Source organism: Tympanuchus pallidicinctus, unplaced genomic scaffold (assembly GCF_026119805.1).
Source record: "Tympanuchus pallidicinctus isolate F22 unplaced genomic scaffold, pur_lepc_1.0 scaffold2, whole genome shotgun sequence".
NCBI lineage: Eukaryota > Metazoa > Chordata > Aves > Galliformes > Phasianidae > Tympanuchus > Tympanuchus pallidicinctus.
Window position 1 is genome coordinate 10,715,311 of NW_026294721.1, and position 20,729 is coordinate 10,736,039.

Consider the following 20,729-nt stretch of genomic DNA (forward strand, 5'->3'; position numbering starts at 1 on the left):
TTCATCCATATAAAGAAGTTATCAAAAGATGGAACCACGAACATACCAACAAAGTCACAAGGTTCTAATTAGCTGACCGGGCACAAAGGATTCCTTTGATGTCTGTCCAGAAGCAAAAGAAGCTGACTTGAGAAACTGCAGCCCGATGACTCAGTTACCACAGGTCCTGCACACAAAGAACTTCCTACCAAGCAAGTAGGATCAGATTGATCTCCCTAGATACGCTAAACCAGAGGACTGATAACCATAGTTACTACTACAGCTAGTGATTCTGTGGCATCTTAGATAATCCACAGGACTTTCAATAGTCTCAACAAGTTACACACCACTTAGTTTTCTTTTTTGTGTTTGTTGGCTTTTTTTTTGTGGGTGGTTTTAGTTTTGTTTTGGTTTTGTTTTGTTTGTTTTTGTTTGTTTGGTTGTTGTTTTTCTTTTCTTTTTTTCTCATCAAATGGGAAATCAAGTTGAAAAAAATTTAAAAAAAACATAATGAAAATTTTTTCATCTTTCCTGTATATTATCTTTAACTCAGACCAACATTTTGCAAACAGGAACACTACTCTCTGTAGCCATACAGACTGAGTCCTAAGCCTATGGGCTTCTGAGTACTTCACAACATAGACAACAACACTGAACAAACAATTTCAAGGACAAGGACTCCATGGTATAAATATGTTTTGTTTTGTTTTGTTTTTTCTTGAAAAGAATCAAAAAGTCAAGTCTGAGCAGCCAAAGACTGGAATGGCTTTTACTTAACAAACAAGTATTTCAGGTACTCAGTTAATGTCCAGACCAGCACAGGAGAGAACTGGAACAGCAAGAACAGGGTCAGGCTGGAGAGGAAGGCACATTCTTCCCTTCCACCCGTTCCCAAACTTGAGGAATCTCGAGTTACAGAACCTCAGAATCCTGTCAGTTTTCTGCCACTAGTAAATTGGCATGAGACCCTTTAACAGAGCACTGAGCATCTCTCCAGTATAAATCCAGATGAATACCCAAGAGGCAAAGCAAAGAGCAGCTGGCTACAAGTGCATGCCAACACACCGTTCTTCTGTACATCATCTCAGCAGTGTTTAAGAAGCAAGTCTGCCAGAGCACTGAGAATGAAATCAGGTAATCCTGCACGCACAGAAGTCAGACGGAATAAGGTTTATCATGAGCAGAAAGCCATACCAATGTTAACTTGAGGCCACGACCGCATTAGCAACATCTGTTTCACATCAAGTTTGTATACGTCCAATTATGTCACACAATCAGAAACTCTATGACACAGAGTGACAGAAAAAAAGTGACGTAGCTACAAATCACTACGTTAGATCAAGAGATCAACAGACTACAGACCTCAACCATTTTGATTTCCCATAATGTCAGAAACACTGGTACTCCCTTTCCTCCCTCCTGTTTGGTTTTATCCGAAACTTGTGTATTGGAACATACAAACAAGCTCACATTAAAAGAATACTTTTGTCCCTACTGCCTAGGTGGTACTTTGCACATGGGCTGAGTATTCTACATGCATCACTCAATATGCAGAACTGACATGATTCAATGAAAAACTACTCTTACCTTCCATGGCTCAGGGCATTACAACTCCCAGCACAGCACATGGTTTGTTTAAGAATCTTCCACAACGTTTCCCACAACTGCACTCTGCATACATGGGCAACATGGTTGCCACAAAATAAAGGTGATGAAGATACTTAGTGTTAAGCTCCAACACACAGCCAAATGGCCGGGGACTGGATTCTCAGACACCCAGCATTTACAGAGAATTTCACATGCTGTAACTCCTCCCATTCCACTGAGCTTCAAGAAAGACATCAGCACTTCCAGAGGAAAAAGAAGTAAGTCCGATTTCAAGTAAAGCAAACAAAGTGCAGACAATTAGCACCCACCGGTAAAAATATTGTCTTGGCACCTGTAAAAATACAGTCTTGGCACCTTGTTTCCTGCCCCATAGGAAAAAAGTGCAGACACCACAGTCTTTTACTAGGACACTAACCGTTTACCTTGATCACAGTCACCTTCTTCCCTTAATTCTCCATTCCATCACATTTATCCAAATACTTCAATATAGGTGATTGAAAGATCTACTCTTCCAGCCCTTGAAATAAAATAGATGGCTCAAGGCAGAAACAGAGACTAAAGCATCTGTTCTTCTGGCCTAGTACCCTTCTATTCACAAAGGAGAAAGAATGGCTGGAGGCCAGCAGGCATTTCTCCAATGGCCTTTCTGTCACCTCCCACCTTTACACATCTTCATGTTCTTTGGGCACAATTCACGCTGCCAAAAACATGCCTGCAAGTGGGCTAAAACCTCTGCAACGAAGGCACTACTTTGACACATCAAATAAATCTGCCAGGTAACCTACACTGTGTTGTGCTTTTGGGTGCTGGTGAGGCTGGATCAATTACAGCAGTACCCAAATCTCAGAAGTTGAACGTTTCAAGAATAGCTTCAGGAAAGCTGTAAGTAAATCAGGAAAGGTGAGTTACTGTCATTCAAGGGACAATTCTTTCAGTACTGCAGTCTTGCCAGAAACTCACTAATGGTTGTTTGCCATATCATGCACGTCTTTAACAGCTTTAAAAAACAAAACAACAACAAAAAACAACCACATTTAACATAACCAAAACTGTTTTCGGTACTCCTAGAATACTGCAATGTAAGATAGTTTGGAGCTACTGGAAAAATCATTTACTCAGTATTCAAAGAAAAGGTGATTACCACAATTAATACATGGTTAGGTGTCAGAGTGCTGCAGTTATCATCCGAGTCCAAATGTGTTGTCAGAAATGTCTGATGAATACGTGAAAACTGGACTGCAGACAAGCTGTAGATGAGGTCACGATGGCTGATCATAGCCATGACTTCAAAAAGGTGCTACAGCTTCACCTGAACTGACAGCCTAACTACAGGTAACAAGAGTCACTTCAGACACTGGAATTCCAGAACACTTCACCCTGAATAAAGCAGCAGAGTCCTTCAAAGAAATACTCTCACTTCACATGCAGCAGCTGGTTGTGAAGTTCTAGCTCTGCAATCTCTTTCTATATACACCTTTTTATCCCCAAGGTGGTCTGAACAAGGAAGCGAGAACATGAAGCTTCCAATACTGAAATACAAAAACCTCAAGCATCAGCCCATATGCAATGCAAAAATCCCAGAACAAATGAGAAAGATAGGAATAAGGTATTTCTTCTTCTTAAAGAGCAAGCACCTCAGGAATTATCAGCCACACAGATGAATTTCAGCCAATTTTTCCTAACTAGCAAGGCATCATTAGACTCATCTGTTGTCAAACCAATCCTCATATAAGAAATGCTAGAACACCACAGCTTAGATGTGATACACAAAAGAGAATTTTACCATTTTTCATTCCCTTATGACAAGCTAGAGATGACCTGAAAGGCTTTTTCTTTTTCTCTCCTTTTTTTTGTTTGTTTGTTTTTACAACCTCTTCACTTCCCACCACAATTCTATATCCCAAACCAGCTACCTAAAATTTGACAAATCACAGACCTAAAAAGCTTACTACATAGAGGTTTGTGAAGCTTTGACAGATTTTTCTGTTCAGGGAACCACTTCAGTAAACAATTTCAATACACATTCCCCTCTGAACTATCCTGGGCTAGGAATGAAAGAAAAATTACATTTCATTTGCCTATCCTGAACGGCATTATGTTTTTCCAACATTTCCAGTCAGTAACTGAATTTTCAGCAAGGCCCATACACAGAGAATTTCAACCCCCAATAGCAAGCACTTGAGAAAACAAGGAATAGGTCAAACCAGAATTCCAGTGGGACTTTCAGGTACTCCACCACGTTGACGGTACCCCAAATTCATACATTTTTAATTGCTTTTTAAGCACAAATAACCCAAGGCCCCAAAAGAATGCAGTTTCCCCTCAAACACCAGTGAAAGCTGGAAAATGCCAATGAAAACTGAAATTTCCTCAAAATACCTACCGAGTTTGATTCAAAGAAAAAAAAAAACACCAAAATGCATTCTTGTACTTCAAATGCTCTCATTATATGCTTCATACCAAAATGATTATTATTTTCATAGAATACTCAATTTTGTAACAATGTAAAACACACTCTTCTGAATTACATTCTGTTACCATCTCCAATATTGCACAAGAAATTGGGTGCAACTCCTCATACAAACAGGTTTCACAGTCATGTACACAGATCCTGAACTGAACTGGATTCTACACTCACTGCTACTCCTAATACAGAGTTAAAGCAAATACCTTTTGTATTTTTTTTGCATCTTTCTGTGAGTTTTCTCTGAGGGGTACTTTTCCAAACAACTTCCAGCCCACATCATTTTGTTTTTCAAATCTTGCATTTTGCCTCCTGGTAAACAAATTCCTAAAAAAAAAAAAAAAAAAAAAAAAAAAAAAAAGTTTGATTAATAAAAAAGAGATAACTAATTACAACAGATAGGATAGATAATTTGTCAACCTTATTCACCCTCAACCACACATCCTAGTTGCTGTTGTGGTGGCAGGGACTGATTCTCACCTTCAGGAGATATGTTATGCAGTACTGCCACCATACTAGGCAATGGACTTGGCTAAGGAAGCACTTTAATAGATAAGGAAGGCTTTTTATGACTTTCTGAAAGTTGTCTACTTTTTCAGCCTCCCTCCACAAATCTCATTATGAGACTTATAAAGCGAGACTAAGAAACAAATGTCTTGCTATGTGAACGTTCTCTACCCACCTGTTACAGCAGACTGCTGGCAAGAAAATCACAAAAAGGTTGCAGACCCAGTAGCCTTTTACTGTATTTGATCTGCTTTTACAAGAGATTGTTTTCCTGAATAACCTTAAAAGCAGCTATGAAAACACATTAACTCTACTCCACCAAAACAAAGGTTTTTTCATTTCTTCAACAAGCACACAGCTGTAGCACCTTCCTATCACAGCTGCTTCCAGTCTAGCACTACCGTTTTTCCTCACTTACAATCACTGCTTTAACAACCAACAGGCCAACCCTAGCAAGGACAGACTGTTTCTTATTCATTAAGTCTGGCAGGTTGGGAAATCAGCGTTCCAAATGTGCTGAATACAAGTCCACAATAGGAAAGGCACTCACAAAAACAAGTTATTTTTTCAGGTCACCTTGGCTCAGCTAACACAAACAGTACTGTAAGGACACCAACAGAGATCAAACTGCTGGGAATAGAGGAAAAATGTTTAATAGGAGGCAAATAATTGAGACACAAGCATAGGGTACATGGCAATGTATTTTAAAGTTAATAATGTGCTCTGCTATCCTTAGATGTGTCTATATTTACACTAATGATCACATGCTTCTGTATCACAAGGGTACAGTCACCTTGAAATCCAAAGCAGGAACAGATTATCATATTGAAAGATAAGAGCAAGGTGGCTAGGTACAGAAATCACACAATTCAGTAACAGCTGATGTCTAAGCTAAGTATCAAGAGTAAGCACACTTCTACAACGTATACAGCTTCCCCTCTAACCTCTGTGAGAAAGTAAGAAATAGGATGTCTCTCTACAACTAACATGCTTCATTTCAGTTACAGAGCTCTCCAGAAGTTCATCATTAAAGTTATAACGCTACTTAACGATGTATGAGCTAATTAGAGCATTAATCAGCAAGTTCAGCTATAGTGCTGCCACTATAACTGCTAGTGCTGGGAAAAGAGACCATCATAAAAACAACTTCAAGGAAAGATATTTCAGTTGGATTTGCATTCTTTTCTTCAGCAATTCCTTGACCTTGACAACGTAAGAGTTTGTTTTCTTTGAGTTTAGTACCTCAAAGAGGTTAGGTGTGCATCTTTTTAACCCAGCCTAAGTTCAAATACAAAAGACAGAGATTATGAATTTACAGGATTGTTTGAGACAACTACGAGGGAAATAAAACTTAACAGGGACAGATGTGAGTTTTTGGGGGAGATTTGTGCTTTTATCTTTTAAATTTTAAAAGAAAAAAAGTTCAGTAAGTTCTAAAATCTATCTAAAAAAGGGAAGGAGGAAAACTTGAAAGCAATAACATCCCCCAAATCACTCCAGAAAAATATGATTCACAGTGCAAGGGAGGTTGGCTGTTCTTGCTATAAGGTTACTTAGGAAGCAAGAAACTCAATTCATGACTACAAGCCAGCTGCAGAGCAAAGCAGAACAGCAGGCACAGCTGAGAGCCACCCAGGGAGGCACACCTGCATGGCATTTCCCTGCACATTCAAATCCTCTTTTGCAAAAACAAGCTTTCAGCTCAGCTTGTCAGGATGGCAGTAACACAAAAAGATTGTGAAGGATTTTAAGAAGGGCAGCAGGCTGCAATACATCTTCACAGCAAAATAAAGACAAATTGGGATGATGAAGTGTAATAGCTCTCAGCTGGAAGTGCTGCTGTAACACTAAGAATGAAAAGTCCATCTCAAGCAGTTGCTTTGAATTCAGTTCAGCAGTCCTAACTGCTTCCTTTTAGAGGCAGCACCACAGTAAGTAATCTGTCCTATGTCTTATCTAGCAGATGGCACTGTGCTGTTCAGCTCACTGTTTTTTTCCATCTGTGTGACTTGTGTTGCAAGTTCTAGGGCACGAGGCAACTCTTTCTCTCTGCACCATCAGTGATTTCCACTTGAGTCTCTTCGTTTAATAAAAAATGAAACAAAAGGACCTGGTGTGATCAACATACAACTCCCACCCTGTACAGAGCAACTCACTTCGCCTTTTCTTCTTTTTCTCCACCCCCTTCCTAAATTCTGCTATTTTGCTGGTATCGGCACTCTTCTCACACTCCAGGAAGTATCCAAACTTTCAAAAGACACAGGGCTATCAGAAGCCAAAAACTGGCACAGTCAGCTGTAGAACTGTGAACTACAACCACTTCTTTTATAACAAATCAGAACATCCACCAAAAGGTCCTGATGAAGCCACTGCTTGAGCAGAAGGAAATGTCTGCCATTTTTATGCATATGTACATATATACATACATACACAAATATAAAAGCAAGTAGTTCACAGCAAAAGCTTTTATTTGTCTGCTACCATAACACTAAAAGGTTTTTTTCCTTCCATACTTAGCTCCATCAGATTAAAGATGAACAAAACGGAAAAAGAAACAAACCAATAAACTGCTGAACAGCTTCACCCCTGAGTAAATACAATTCACCAAATAACTGAGCTCTGGAGGTGACATGTTTAAGGAGATGAGATTTAATGGAAAATAAGGAGCAAAAATTCTTTCTTTGCAAAAATAGAACTTTTCACTCAGAAAACTCAGAACTCTTTTAGTAAAAGATCCTAAAGTTTAATTACAAGTGCTTTAAGACCAAAGCTCATCTGAGATCTTAAATGTAAAAAGGGTTGGCATGCCTGGAAAGAAAAGATCACGTGCTGATGATTATCTCAGTCTCACTGCCTTCTTCACAATCATTAGAGCACATCATGCTGATTTACAGCTGGGATATTAACAGGAATCACTGACACAATACATTATGTCTGCTGTATCATTACTGTAGAACCATTAAAGTGTCATGGGTTTCATTTGCATTCCATCAAACACACGCACTATTTCACACTAAATGTCTGCAGCTGCTTATTTTAGCACAGAAGTTAAGTACTTCAAATACAAAGTGACTTTTTGCACCATGCCTCAAAAACACGATTTGGCACCAAATAAATGTTTAACCTACTAGTTTTAATTGAGCTGTGGAGATAAGAAAAAGTTACCTGACTGGAGAGAACTGAATTACAGAGCCAGAGTGCTTACATACATGCACGTAACGCCGTGTGATAAAAGAGGCTCAAAATTCTTCCCATGAACAGCACAGCCTGCACCACTACTGCACAGTGAGCTGCCCAACTGCTTGTTTTGAGGGGAGCAGTGGGAGGTGATACTAACAGCCGTATTCAGCAGTGTCAGGAAAAGCTTATTTCTGAGTAAAAGCTGAGAACCACTTCACTCTGGTTCTATAAGCACTGCTGAGGTAAGGTTGGTGAATAACTGCCACACAGACAGATTACACATTCATATATTGCCATTATTTTTGTCACCTTCCGTGATGTCATGGTCACACTGAAGCCCCAAACAAATGAAAGTAATTCAAAAAATATTACAATCACACCAACCAGCAGGCAAGCCAAACCTATCCATATAGCATATGTCACAGCTTCAAGTTTGTATTTCTAAATGAATTTCAGCATCACAACCAAAGCAGAAAGTCCAATCTTTAACTAAAAAAGTACAGTCATGGCTTAAAAAGTTGGTTACTTTTAGAAAGACAGTTGCTGTAAAGAAACAGGCTTGACAGATCTAACCAGAGGCAGATGCTGACCCAACCCACACATAAGACTGATGGAACATGTTCACCCAAAATTCATTTGTAACAGCATGTACATTTTTGTTATGAGGGTTAAAAACACACACAACATTTGCTGCTCTCAAGATGCATGCTCCATTCACATTTTAATTAGTCTTCCAGTTAAGATGGTTATCTTAAGAAGGCAAAATAATTAGAATTGTCGTATGAATTAACAACTGGAAGACTTACGAAGCCTTACCAACTTACCAGCCTTACGAAGAGAACAGATGAAAGATAAGGGCTGTGAAGACAGTTCAGAAGGTTCAGATTTTGTATGACAGAATTATCTTCAGAAGTAATTTCAAGTGAGTATCAAACTTGTGTGTACTCTTAAGAGGCAAATCACATTTCCTTCAGCTGCTTCTGGAGGATGATCCTGAAATTTCCTGTATCTCCAAATTAAGTGTGAAGAGATCATTAGGGTCTTGAGCTCCTCAGCCTACATAAAGGCAGTGAAACTAGAAGCAAAACCAACTTTCTGAAGCATAAGGAGATACTGCTCTTATGAGCAGGTAAAACCCCTATGTTTTGCACACAAGCACGGTGTAGAAGAGATGTCCACATAAATGTTACTCCACAAGGCACCCACAAACCTACACTGAAACAAGGAATTTTAAGCAATGTACAGCATCTAAGAAGCAAGAAGTATATGAAAAAAATTGTACTAAATATTTGTTGCAGAGTGAGCAAAAATGTCCAGCCATCTTTCCTGGTACAGTACAGAATCACAGAATCACAGAATCACCCGGGTTGGAAGGGACCTCAAGGATCATGTAGTTCCAACCCCCCTGCCTAGCAGGGCCACCAAACGTACACATTCAGATCAGGTTGCCCAGGACCCCGTCCAACCTGGCCTTGAACACGTCCAAGGACGGGGCATCCACAACCTCCCTGGGCAGCCCGTTCCAGGCCCTAACCGCTCTCCTTGTGAAGAACTTCCCCCTAACATCCAACCTAAATCTTCCCTCCTTCAACTTGGATCCATTTCCCCTAGTCCTGCTGTTGTCAGCCCTTTGGAAGAGTTTACTCCCCTCCTGGGTGTAGGTTCCCTTCAGGTATTGATAGGCTGCAATGAGGTCACCCCGCAGCCTTCTCTTCTCCAGGCTGAACAAGCCCAACTCCCTCAGCCTGTCCTCATAGGGGAGGTGCTCCAGCCCCCTGATCATCTTAGTCGCCCTCCTCTGGACCCTTTCCAAGATCTCTATGTCTTTCTTGTACTGAGGGCTCCACACCTGGACACAGTACTCCAGATGGGGCCTCACACGAGCCGAGTAGAGAGGGACAATCACCTCCCTCTCCCTGCTGACCACCCCTCTCCTGATGGAGCCCAGGATCCCATTTGCCTTTCAAGAAATGATTAAAAGCTCTACTTAACTGTAAGACTACCTGTGTCTGGGGCCCCTGGAATAAAATAAAGATCAAAATCTGGAGGAATTCCATCAGATGATCCCTGTAACAGCTGGGTGCTGAAGCATATACAAGTGGAGATGCTGAGAGAGGTGGCTCTGTTAGGGCTGGATGATGTCCCAGAGATGCACATGGCCACTGAAGCAAGTTGCTGCAAGATAAATTCCAACTGGATAAAAGGAAAAGTTGGAGTGTCAGCAGCTCAATCACAGATCACAACATCTTGTAAAGGTTCTGGTATCTCTACACTTGGATATGCCCACAGCTGACCAGACAAGGCCCCAAGCAACGCGGGCTAGAGCTGAAGTCAGCCCTGCACTGAACTGGAGGTCACACCAGATGGCTCCAGAAGCCCCTTCTGATCTGATCCGCTCTGTGATTCCGTGTTCTCAAAACGCTACAGCTCAAGCACTAAGTACATAGATGCACTCTTACTCATGGTTGCTACCAAGTTCTTGCATTTGTTTTGTCCAGTGTCAGGGTAAGACATGAGTGACTCCTCATCAGCTGGGCCATTTTAAAATTATTTTTCTTAATAGTATGGCTTGAAAACTTATGAAGTAGTTACCTTAATGACTACAAAGCCATGCTCACCATAGATACCTGCTTAAAACAACAATGTAGCTAATGCCTATACAACAGTATAGGCAACTGAAAAAAAAGAACTCTTTTTTTTCTTTCTTTTTTTTTTGTTTGCCATGCAGCAAATTCAACTTAAATTTACTAAACAGAACATACATTAACCAGAGCAAGACCTAAAAACACCCACCCCTGCCCCACCCCTGCTCCAGGAAGCCTGCAGTCTCTGCACACTGGTTCTACCATACACAGAATTCTGTTGAAAGACCATTTCTTCTTGGAGCCTTTTAGCATCTGCTTTTAAACATCTTATGTGGAATCCAATTTCCCACAGATTATACTGCACTGGTAAAGGTAGCCAAAAATCAAGGAGAGAGAAGACAATAACTGTTTATTTTGAGGGAATTTCTTAAGGTCCAAGCAACCGCAGAAACCTGCTACGTTGTTTTTGTGGTTTGTTTGTTTTTATGATTTCTGAACTAAAGATAACTTTGAACAGTTTACATTACGGATAAGGAAGTGAGGAAACAGTCAGCTGAACATTCACTGTTCCATTGATTAGATAGTGTGACACAACAACGACTGCACTGATGGTCTTCCTCCTTCCCAAAGCTCCTCAATGCCACCACTCACAGCTCCTTCTGGCACACGAAACATGAGAAAACTTCATGCAGATTAACCTAAGATACCAAGGCCATCTAACTCACCAACCTCTCGCAAAGACAATCAAAAGGAAAGCAGAGTTCAGATTCACTCACCTGACATTTTTACATACAACTATCAAAATGTAAATAATTCTTTCTATTCAAAAGCAAACATACAGAATAGAACAAGGGCAAGCTTTCAGAAAGGCAGCCTCACATGGGGAAGAACAAGGAATGGATTAAAAACAAAACCATCGTAGATGGATGTTACAAGCAACACATAGTGCTCCCCATGCTAACAAAGCACGATCGCTAGTTAGGGTCAGACTGTGGTCACTCTTCCCATCAGCCACTAAAAAAATTACTTTATTGTAAATAGTAACTGGATCTCATTAAGTCCTTGCTTACTGCACCACAGCTGGGAAAACAGAAAACAATCACCATGGAGCTGCAGGGCAAATTTTCACCTAACTTCCATAATGAAGTAGTTTCAACAAACCTCTCCAGTTTTGCTGCTGAATAACTGAAAAGTTTTTCGCAAACAGGAATTTAAATAAAGAAGATTTTATCTCCAATAGCAACTTCCATTTATTCTGAAGAGCAGCACCTCGAATCAGGTTTAAAGCACAATTAAAGGAAGAAACAATACAGCAGAAATTCTAAAGTTACGTTATTGTACACAGAAGAGGAAAAAAAATGGATTAAAATTTACAAGGACAGTTTAAGTTCAACACCTAGTGGAGAACAGGCCACATGACAAAATTCCTAGTTTCATATAGGGAAACAGGACAGGAATTCTGAAACCTGTATCACATCATTTTAAACTTTATCAAATGAAAGGGTTATTATCAACACAGAACTCCAACTCTGCATCCCTGAAAGATTTGCTTCTAAAAGAAGTGTTAATTTCAGGAAAAACCTCTTCTGTTCTCCAGAGAGATTACAGTAAATACAGATTAGGGGAGTTTCAAGCAAGGTGGTTTTCAAGGAAGGGCCATCCAAAACCACAATGTGAACCCTGAGGCACCTGTTTGCCTTCTTCCTTCCCAAAAATCTCCTCCCTGCCCTTTCAGACAACAGTTAGTATGCCCCAACAAAGCTGTGGGGCAGGAACGAAGCTGCCACTGAATTCCCCTGCTCCCTCCAGCAGATGAGTGAGTCTCAGAAGATCTAGTCTACAGCCTGTTGTCTCTTTAATAGTCTTTTATTTAACATAAAACATGTTGAGGAGTTTCTGAAGTTTAAAATTTCAGATTATTCACTTATAATTATTTTCATACTTTCTCTTATCTTCTGTGGCCAGGGAATTCCCTTTTTGGAAAGATGAAAAGTGGTCAATCAATACTATAAAGATCCTTGTTATTTTACCTTCCCCATCTGGAGTACTGTGTCCAAGTCTAGAGCCCCCCGTACAAGAAAGACAGGGAGCTGTTGGAGAGGGTCCAGAGGAGAGCCACAAAGATGATCAGGGAACTGGAGCACCTCCCCTATAAAGACAGGCTGAGGGAGCTGGGCTTGTTCAGCCTGGAGAAAAGAAGGCTGCAGGGTGACCTCATTGCAGCCTTTCAGTACCTAAAGGGAGCCTGCAAACAGGAGGGGAATCAACTCTTTGAAAGAGTAGGTAACAGCAGGACAAGAGGAAATGGTTTGAAGTTGAGGGAGGGGAGATTTAGGTTGGATGTCAGGGGGAAATTCATTTCAGAGAGTGGTGAGGTGCTGGAACAGGCTGCCCAGAGAGGTTGTGGATGCCCCATCTCTGGAGGTGTTCAAGGCCAGTTGGATGGGCCCTGGGCAGCCTGGTCTAGTATTGAATGGGGACATTGGTGGCCCTGCCTGTGGCAGGGGAGTTAGAGCTTCATGATCCTTGAAGCCTCTTCCAACCTGGGCCATTCTGTGATACCTTTCTTTTAACATCAAGTTATATAAGTACAGAATGCTGTGCTCTCATTAAAAACAAGAAATGGCATTATGAAGAGATCACACTCAACAACACAGAGGACTTATCTATGGCATCACTGGACAAAGCTCCTTGGGTTCAGAAATCTCCCAATTACACGACCAGTCACACACGTGTCATAAAAGTTACATGGTTTTAGGTTAATACTGAAACCACTAGTTACAGCTCTGAAATGTAAGCTTTTTTTCATCTTCTACTACAAATAAGGCCACAGGTTTGTTCTTCTATATATGGGGATGTGATGTCAATCCACCCCCAGATTTTCTCTCAGAAATAAAGGTTCTTTGGAAGCATTGAAACCTAATATTCCTCTTTAAGCCCTTACTGTTATGTGTAGTATCTGTTCTCTACAAAAGCTTCCTGAGATCTTGCTACTTAGAAAATTGGGATCAAAAACTTCTATGTACAACCTGAAAAAAACAGGATCCAGATTCCAGGAACAAAAGAGAATATTCACGGTAATGGATTAAGTGAAGAGTGAGGATTCCTATATGCCCTTACAAAGGATGGGAACCTCATGGCTTATTACTTAACTAAGCGCAGTCCCAGCAAAACCTCTGCGTGTAACCATGAAGAGCCTCATCCTCACTCTCTGAAGTGAACAATAAAAAGCATAACTGGAACAGTAAAATCACAATGGTTCTGAGCAAAGCCGGTTTAAAAACGAGCCTTTTAAAAGCCTGTTTCAGCAGTACAGTACAGAAGCAAAGTACAAAGGTGGAATTCATTAACCAACACTACAGCAGGTCAGCAGGGCAAAGGCACAGCCAAGGCACCGAACCTTCAGTCTCAGCCAATTACTTCTTAACTCTATTTCTCAAATCAAATACCTACATATATTCAAACTTAAGCTTTATGCAAAGAATCCCAGCCCTATAGAGTTGATCCATCTACACATCCATAACATTCATAGCACAACTCCTGAAAACAACCTGATGCCAGGTTTCTTCTGCAGTAGTCAGCATTACAGCTGCTTTCCAAAGCAATAATCCCTTCTTGTGCACTAACCTGGAGCCTAATGACAGCTACTGGCACACACAGCTGGTCCACGTGATGCCTTAAACTCTTTCAAGAAGAAAGCTGCGTAGCAAAGCAGAAAGCCACCTCTTTTTCTCACTTTGGATCTTCCTGTCACACCCAAGGAGGCATGTAACAGCCTGAGGAAACCACTGGACTTTTCAAAACCTGTTACTGCAGAAGTGACAGTAACTGAGTCCCAGCAGAAGCCCAGGAGATTTCTTCACCCTCCGTGCTTACAACAGTAGAGCAGAAGCACTCCACTCCCAAGTGCCTTGAAGGTGCCAGGTCCAACAGGCAACCAGCCAGCCAGGTTCTCCTGTCTTCCATCTCTGCTATGATTTAACTTTGACAGCAGCCTGAAGCGAACACCGACAATTCATCAGAGGATAAGTACTGCCACAACTAATAGGGAACACCACCCCCTATGCACTGCACGTGCATGCACATGATCTCATCACTGGGAAGAATAAATCTTCAGAATGCTAAGAAATCAGTTTGCATTCCAAAAGAGCTGCTTCTCTAAGCATTTTCCTTATAGAAAATTTAACCTTCACTGATACCTAAGCTTTCAATGTATATGACCAAGCACCAGAGGCATCTAATTTTTGCCACTTTAATGTCTACAGGCAGCAATAAATTTTAACTGACATACCCAGTACAAATTCAGTCTTAACAAGCTCAGAAACTAACACATTTTCAGATGACAGGGTCCAATACAAGTACTGCTGCTGCTTCAAGCAGTGAGACCCTCCTTTTACCAAACGTCAACAACTTGAGCAAAAGCTAAGCTTCATCACAGCTCACTACAGTTCAGACGTGCACCTCATCACCCAGAAGATCCTCACTGACCTAAACCAGCAGAGGAAGGCTGGAACTCCTCTTCCATCGTGCCTCACCATCTGGCTGCTGAAAGCAGAAGGGCCATACCCAAACCTCCTGTGCCAGCTCTTTCACATTACATGTATGTGTATGGTGACCAGTCTGGTTTTCTCCTACCACCCTTTTGAAAGGGAAGCTTTATATATTTGACCTGCATGAATCACAAGGGAAAATCCTTTCATCATAAAGTGCTAAAAACATGGGACTTTATACCTGTGACTGCAGCATTTTTTTACCAAGTGCTCTCAGCAGCCCCTTTCTCAGCAAACTGCTCTCTAACGATATTACTCCAAACGCCTCCTCCTCTTCCAGCACTGCACAAAGCCTGGCAAGCAGCTCAGGGTCAGCTGTGGGAGGCCTGCTGGTGGCCAGCTACTTTCAGACAAAACACTGTGGGGCTGAGTTCATTTACCAAAGTGTTTGTTCGGCCCAGGAATGTGAGGAGTATAATCAAGGCCACGGGAACTCCAGGGAAACAGCAACTGCATGGGATCATTAGAGGATGCAAGCACAACCACAGGGACAGCAGCACATACCAGCAATCTTCTAATCCTCAACAAGGTCAACAGTGTAAGTTGTGTAGTATCCTCTGTGGGACAGAAGGATGTTCAGAAGCTCCATGCTGGTCAGATACCAGTGAAACGCTGCCAGTCTGCGTGGCGTAAGAGAATGCATGCACAGAATACAGGTACATGGAGTGCAAGCACAGCCAGCCAGCAGCTCTTTTTGTTTTCAAAACAGAGCAGAATGCAGGTGTTAGGGGGAAGGATATTAAAGGTCAGGTTACAAACAGCATCTGGAACTTCACGACTGTTAACCTAGTTCTAACTAGATCCTCATATTCTCCTGGTGACATCACCTGGTGGCCAAGCCGACCTGCTCCCCATTTGAAAGGCAATAAAGGCTGTCCCTTGCACTCTGAAATTCGATGTACCTGAAAACATTCAGGTTAAAAGACTCAATCTAGCACCACCGCTTCAATAACACAGGCAAAACCGTGAGAGACTACAACAGAACAGAATCGGACAGACGGTTTTCTTTTGTTAGATGGGAAAAGTTGAGAAGTAGTAAAACATCCTCCTCCTCCCAGCAGCGCCTAAATGGGGCCGTTCCCTGTGCTCCCTCCGGGCTCAGGCACAACATTCGTTTGAGCCAGCAGCTGTGCGACAGAAGAGTAACACAAGTTCAGGCTCTGAAGTGCTGAAGCCCTCTTGCTTCAGAACTGAGTCTGGCTCCATGGCAACAAATAGGGATCCACAAAAGCTTTAGCACCTCAAACAGAAGCGATAAGGAGAGTTCAACGCTTGGTACTCTACCGTCACTTTAACCTAAGAATAAAAACCCATGACAGCTTCAGCGAATTGAGTGAATGTAAAGGAACTGCTTCTCTTGAGCTCTGCAATTAACACAGCCTTCTAAGGAACGACGTTTGCCAAGTCTTTAAGCGCTTTATTGCCTATTCATCTCTTGAAGAAAAAAGTTTATGTGAAGAAAATACGATAAACTGAAGTAACAGTTCTCAAAATAGGCTAGACTCAGCAAACACTGCTTAAAGTCTGAAGCTTGCTTTTAGAATCATTCTTTCAAAATACAACACACCTCAGACATTATGTTCTAAAAATAAGAGGCATTAGCGAGGCCTTAAATGAAAAAAAAATTGAATAACCCTGTCCCTTATTCACCACTTTCATTTACCAAATGAAAATCTACATTTAGAACACTTTATCATTCGTTTGAAAGCCACGGTCAGAAGAGGTGTAGAAGATGTAAATGCACTGAGAGACAAATGATTTTATTTCAACAACTGAATGCCAAATTTCCACATCAGAGATTCCCACTCCACAGCAAACTGAAAGGAACAAAGCATTAACACAGTATCATTGAGGGAACATATCACTGGGAGACATCACCGCAGTCATGCTAGTGTTTGTTTAAACCCCATATGCTCATAGCCATCAATAAAAATGCTCCATGACTACTTGACCACCCAGCTGCCAAAACCCTTCCATATAGGTACACATCCCACCAATACACATCTGTTATGAGCCACGAGATTACGGATCTTGGCCAAAATACAAGAAGTACCACTGGAGAAGCCTAGAAGCAAAGCTGTGCTCATAGGAAGGAAACCTTAGCTCAGAACTCCTTTTTCTGTAATGCAGAAGAAACCTTTTAGAGAAATGTAAGACGCTTTCATACATCCTAAAGATAATAAAGGACTCAAAGCCTTAGCAAGCAATATTGGCTTACTTATTCACAAGAGACCAATTATGTTCACAACACAAACTTAAAACTGCAAGCTATTATCACTTTTGAAGTAAAATCCTAAGCAGTGTACCAGAAAGCTCTCCTATGGTCTCATTTACTCTCACTGTTAAAAATTCATGTAACACAAATGTTACCTGGCAAGGAAGTTGGTAAAAGGTCCCAATATTTTTCGTTTACTGTCCACGTCAGCCTCTTGACAACAGTCCTGCTGACTTTGATCACCGCTCTCCTTAGTAGAACTCAGGGTGACATCTGAGAAGTGTGCTTCATCAGTCTCCAGAGTCACAATTGCACTTGAACTGCTTGTGACCACAAAGTCCAAAATGTCCTCGTTGCTGACTGATAGAGTTGTTGACAGTTCTGTGCTGAGACTAGAAACACTACAGACAGAGATATCATCACTTCGATTCAGAGTTTTTGAAGTCGGACTGTAAAGCTTGACAGTGTCATACCCAGTTCTTGGAAAAGTAGAGGATTTTCGCACTGCGTGGTCGTGCTCAGAAGCCAGAGGGCGTGCAGGCACACAGGACGGCAACGTGCACGCGCTCTGGAAAGTTCTGTCAGGCACAACTTCAGGTTCTGACTGCTTCCTCTTCGCAGTTAGCACATTGCAGTGAACGGGCTCTGGATTTCCTACTTCTAGGATTGGGATGCCAGAATCCACTGATTTAAGGCTATGACAATCTTCTATAGCACCTGAGTGCTGACCCGGCCCATACTCAGGCAATGAGAGAGATCTCGGGGACTTCAAGTTCTGAAGACCCTGGATGCTGCCGCCGGCTCTTGTGTTCAGAACACCCATCAAGCTCAAACCATTCAAGGAGTTGGATACGTTTCCATCAGGTGTATTGGGCCACGTGGTAACTGCTTAAAAAGAAAGAAAAGATTATGAGTTTGCAGGGAGGAATATATATATATTTATTTTAATTACACTCTGCACTGTCATCAATTAAGCTCCATAATTAAGAAGTGATTTGTCTTCCCTCACAGATTACTAATGCCCCTTCCCCCCTGCTTGAACGAGCAGGACAAAGGCAATGTAATTCAGGCTTCCAGAAATGTCTAGCATGAGAAGCTTTTCCTAGGCAGTGTACCAGTGGTTGCCTCGTGCCCACCTCCTGAGAGTTATGTGCTACAAAAACTGCAGCAGTGTAATATTCCACATCAATAGTAATGCAAAGATTTGAGACTGAGATTTCTATATAGTCATATATGCATATTTACCGATGTAAAGGAGCTATAAAGATTGTTTCCACATGCTTTACAACTTACATCAAAATTATAGTGTCGGTTTAAATAGAATTTCTTGGCTTTCTTCTGGCAACCATAGAACTTACAATAAATTTGTCACTCAAATGCAATCCATAATATATGAGCACTGCATTAAGCAAGAGATGCAGAACCTGAATAGCTAAGAAGATATTCCTATCACCAACATTTTGATGATACACCTCACCAATGCACGCATAGCAAGACCAATACTCTCATGCAATATATTTACTGTGCACAGGGACCACCAGCCCTCCTGTTTGCAATACACATCACCCAGGGGCTGCCAGCAGGGCAGCGAACCAGCCAGTGCTTCATTTGCAATGTAATTACAGCAGCTGGCAGGAGAAATATGCACATATTGCTTCAGTTTCTTCACTCTATAACGCTTTCCGTGCTAAGTGTGAAGCAGCGAAGAATTCTCCTCCCATGGTGCAAATGGTTCTTTCTAAATAGATTCTCTCCAGCTCCTAAAGCCAGGTCTCCTGCTCTCTCTGCAGCACAGCACTGAAGGAAAGGTGCCAGTTGTCTACCAGGAGGCTCTTCCCCATTCAACAATCAACTCTTTAGCAGTGGTTCCTCCAAGCAGTTCCAAACCCGTGGCTGGGGGTGCTCCTGCCCAACACCAGGGTTTGATGTGTGGTTGTTGTTAGACCTGAGCCCATCCACTTCCTTTGGAACTGAGATACAGGCGGGCAGTAAGCAATAGAAAACATTTCAAACATATTCAGCTTCCCCAGAGTGTAAAGATTTTTTTTTTTTCCATAATCTTTTAGACATGTGAACAGCTCCTGAATCCAAATATAATTCATAGGTTACACCAACTCCTTAATTCAACTACAAAAATGCTATTTGCTGTGTGATCCATCATTCCAATCTAATTCCACACGTAAGAAAAAGTATAAGTATGTAGAACTTCTCCAGCTATCCCACCCCTTAGATATTTCCAGAGCTTTCTTTTGTATTACCCCTTCAAAGCAACCAATGCATCAATTACTGAATCCTTTGGAGAGGTGAAATTTCAAATTTACTGTTGGGATTAAAAAGCTTGTGAAGATGTGCACTTTTCTTATGGAGTTGCTATAGCAACATTTTTTTCTCCTCATTACCATGGTTTGAAAAGTTTACATCCTCTCCAGTTTTAAGAAGCCATGCCCTCAGATAGCTAGCATAATTATGAACATCTCTGTTCAGAGAATTAAAACTGCAAAGGGCAACAAACAAAAATAAAAACACTAAATAACATTTCCTGAATACAGACAAACTATTCTACCTGAATACAGACAAACTATTCTACCTCTTGAAGTCAACTGTGATAGTCAAAGTGCACAAATACGACAGTTGAGGTATTAGGTATAATTATAATTGCATACATCTGAATCTCCTGCTTAGGTCTTTTTGCTTGGTTTCACTTATTTTTCTAAATTAAATTTATTTTCTCTTCCCCATTCTCACCCACCCCTTCATACACATTATGCTGCTCTTGATATCAAGAGCTTATCCAGTCCCAACATTTCTCAAAGCCGTGTACACAAGCTATGGAATACAGTCTCAGATTCCATACACAGATTTGTCCGAGTTAGAAGGGACTCTTAAAGGCAATCTAATTCAGCTCCTTTCCTCCCTTTCCAGCCTGACCTTGACTGTCTCCAAGGATGGGGCATCCACCACTTCTCTCAGAAGGATGTACCAGTGCCCTGATGCTGACTGCAAAGAACATCTTCATTATATCTGATCTAAATCTCCCCTCTTTTAGTCTGAAAAACCCTTTCCTTTTGTTCTATCACCACAGACTCTGCTAAAGAGTCTGCTAAAGAGTCTGTCCCCTTCTCTTTTATACCTCTCCCCCCCCCCTTCAGATACTGAAAGGCTGCTATCAAGTCTCCCCAGAGCCATCTCTTCTCAAGGATGAGCAATCCAAGCTCTCAGACTGTCCTTATACGGGAGGTGTTCCATTCCTTGGATCATTAAAAGCAAAGGTGCAGGTATTTGCTTTATTGCAATTATTAATTGGTCCAGAAAATAAGGTTCAGAAGTACAATCAGCCATGGTGTTTCCACAATCAATTCCCCCACTGCCTTTACTTCTGCTCAGTGACTGCTAAGTGCAGATAGCTCCTGCCTTATCTGCACAGCTCTTCTCAATTGAGCTCACAAACAGCAAGCATTCCAGCAGCCTTGGGAAGAGCCCAAGAGGCAGAACAATTCTGTAAAAGAGAGTTCAGAGTGAAGGGAAAATGAATTTCCATGCAGGGTAGCGAAGCTATATTGATTTGAGTAGATAAGATTTTAAGGAGGAAATTTTACAGGAAGAGACCCTTTAAAGGGACAAATAGCAAACGCAGAAGTATG

The 20,729-nt window shown here is 41.4% G+C and overlaps 1 protein-coding gene across 3 annotated transcripts in view; it reads right to left on the bottom strand.

The window, feature by feature from the left end:
• TBC1D14 (TBC1 domain family member 14) overlaps positions 1-20,729 on the bottom strand; it is a 65,674-nt gene that overhangs the window by 42,352 nt on the left and 2,593 nt on the right. The window contains exons 2-3 of one of the 3 annotated variants that reach the window (XM_052683134.1): positions 17,244-17,973; positions 4,258-4,378 (exon numbers count right to left, since the gene is read on the bottom strand). In XM_052683134.1, the coding sequence (XP_052539094.1) occupies positions 4,258-4,378; positions 17,244-17,973 (851 nt within the window). Of the gene's footprint in view, positions 1-4,257; positions 4,379-17,243; positions 17,977-20,729 lie in introns of those variants that run through there. The other 2 variants (XM_052683133.1, XM_052683137.1) reach the window with 2 other exon arrangements.